The sequence below is a fragment of the Wasmannia auropunctata genome, unplaced genomic scaffold (genome assembly GCF_000956235.1).
Source record: "Wasmannia auropunctata unplaced genomic scaffold, wasmannia.A_1.0 LD336090.1, whole genome shotgun sequence".
Taxonomy (NCBI): Eukaryota; Metazoa; Arthropoda; class Insecta; order Hymenoptera; family Formicidae; genus Wasmannia; species Wasmannia auropunctata.
In genome coordinates this window covers 4450587-4452402 of record NW_012026800.1, presented here as the reverse complement: position 1 = coordinate 4452402, position 1816 = coordinate 4450587, and the positions used below count along the sequence as shown (strand labels likewise).

General features: G+C 35.7%; 1 protein-coding gene across 1 annotated transcript in view; it reads right to left on the bottom strand.

Annotated features, from left to right (window-relative positions):
• Nucleotides 1–602: 602 nt before the first annotated feature.
• The window catches only part of LOC105448082, a 6297-nt gene continuing 5083 nt past the window's right edge, over nt 603–1816 (bottom strand). The window contains exon 8 of the mRNA XM_011686446.1: nt 603–728. Within this exon, the coding sequence (XP_011684748.1) occupies nt 603–728 (126 nt within the window). The remainder of the gene's footprint in view (nt 729–1816) is intronic.

Genomic DNA, 1816 nt, shown 5'->3' with positions numbered 1-1816 from the left:
ACAGATGACAACGCGTCGTTAGGGAAACATCCGACAGCTGGACCGGCTCGCTGGTACATCGAACGACGCGGACGTAGACACGGGCGTAACAGTAATAATATATATTACATCAGTCTATTTTTAGTCTAATATCACAATCTAATATTACTAAGCATAGTACCAATACTTTTCTTACTTTCTTAGCTTCTTGCTTATTTTAGTTTTCAGCCGTCAGATTCGACATGATAGATTTGAAAAAAATAAACTAAAAAAAGTAATAATCACATTACTATCACGTTTCAAATAAAACTATAAAAAATATATATATATTCGATATGTAAACCATATTTGTGTTCAACACAATTAAGTTTTAAGTAAGAACTGCGTCGAAAACCAAGAGTCTGCTATGACCGTTCGTTTGGACTTGTCTCAAATTAATTGTGTTAAAACTAAACACTTAAACTCCAACTTTATAAACAAAGTAGTGTAAACAAAGTTTCTATAAAAACTTTTAAAAATAAAATAAAAACATGGAACGTAATATAAAAACTTATTTTCATTTGTCTTATTAGCCTAATTTTACTTTTTTTTCATAGTTTCTATTAGTTCGTATATTTGATTTTCTATTCGTTGAAAAGCAGCCAATTTTTCATCATGATGTTTTTTCCGAATTTCTTGCTTGTTTTTTTGTTGTTCCTTGTCGTATGATATGTATTCTTCAATAGTATTAATCTTTCTTCTTTTGGAATCTGTAAAACAATAAATATTAAATGTACACTTGTTACGTCCGGTGGACTCCACGATTTCTCCGTTCGCAAACGTTCGCTTAGATAAGGGATTTAGAATAAAATAAAGCTTATTGGTCATCAATTGGCGAACAAACATCGACCCAACGAAATCAACCGTTGTCTGTCTCCTTGGGAAAATTTATTTCGAGAAAACATTTTATGAAGATTTATTTCAAATTATCGGAACAAACAAGAGATATTTCTAACAGAAGAATTCCGAAAACAGATAAAAACCTTTTTTTATATATATGTATTATCCGCGGCAGTAAAATTCGATTTCAAAATGCGCTCGAGATCCATATGTTCCAAGATATAAGAAAAACAAATACTGTTTAGACATACCGTCGCAGCGGAACTATAAAAACTCACAAAGGGATGTAATAAAATTTAATCCCAAAACAAACTCAAGATTTCTAAATTTCATTATCTCCTCAGGAAAAAAGGTGATTTATCTGTTTTTAACTATCATCTCAGGGTCACTCGATAACAGGAGAAATCGGTGACTAATAGATATCTAGAAAAACAGTGCTTTTCAAGTAGAAATAGGCACCCCCAAATTTCGGGATCGCGCTAGAACGAAGCCCCAATAGATGACCAATCAAACTAAAATCGAAATGGAGAGGGTAGCGTCTCACCAAAAACTGTAACCTCTTCAACCAATAGCTGTAAGACATAACAATGTAAGACGGGCGGAGTGAATTATTTCAACTAGATTAAGTGAGGGTTAACGAATCGGGAATAACCTCATCGATATCATCTTGCCAATGAGACTCAAATTCTTTCGACTTGAGACATCCCACATCCCTTGAGATCTCCTATATAAACCGGGAACTTTCCCGGATCGCTCTCTTCTCTTCGATCTCAGAACCTGGCCTCTCAACTTAGATCAGACCATTCCGCTCACGGAACTTCTCTCGCTGACGGAACATCATCACCGCGAACTTTTACTCGCGAGTGCCGTAAATTAAAGTTGAGTCCGCGAGTGATTTGAGGTGCCACACGGCGTGACCAGCCAAGGCCAGCGTACGCACGACACCACATCGCCAAAC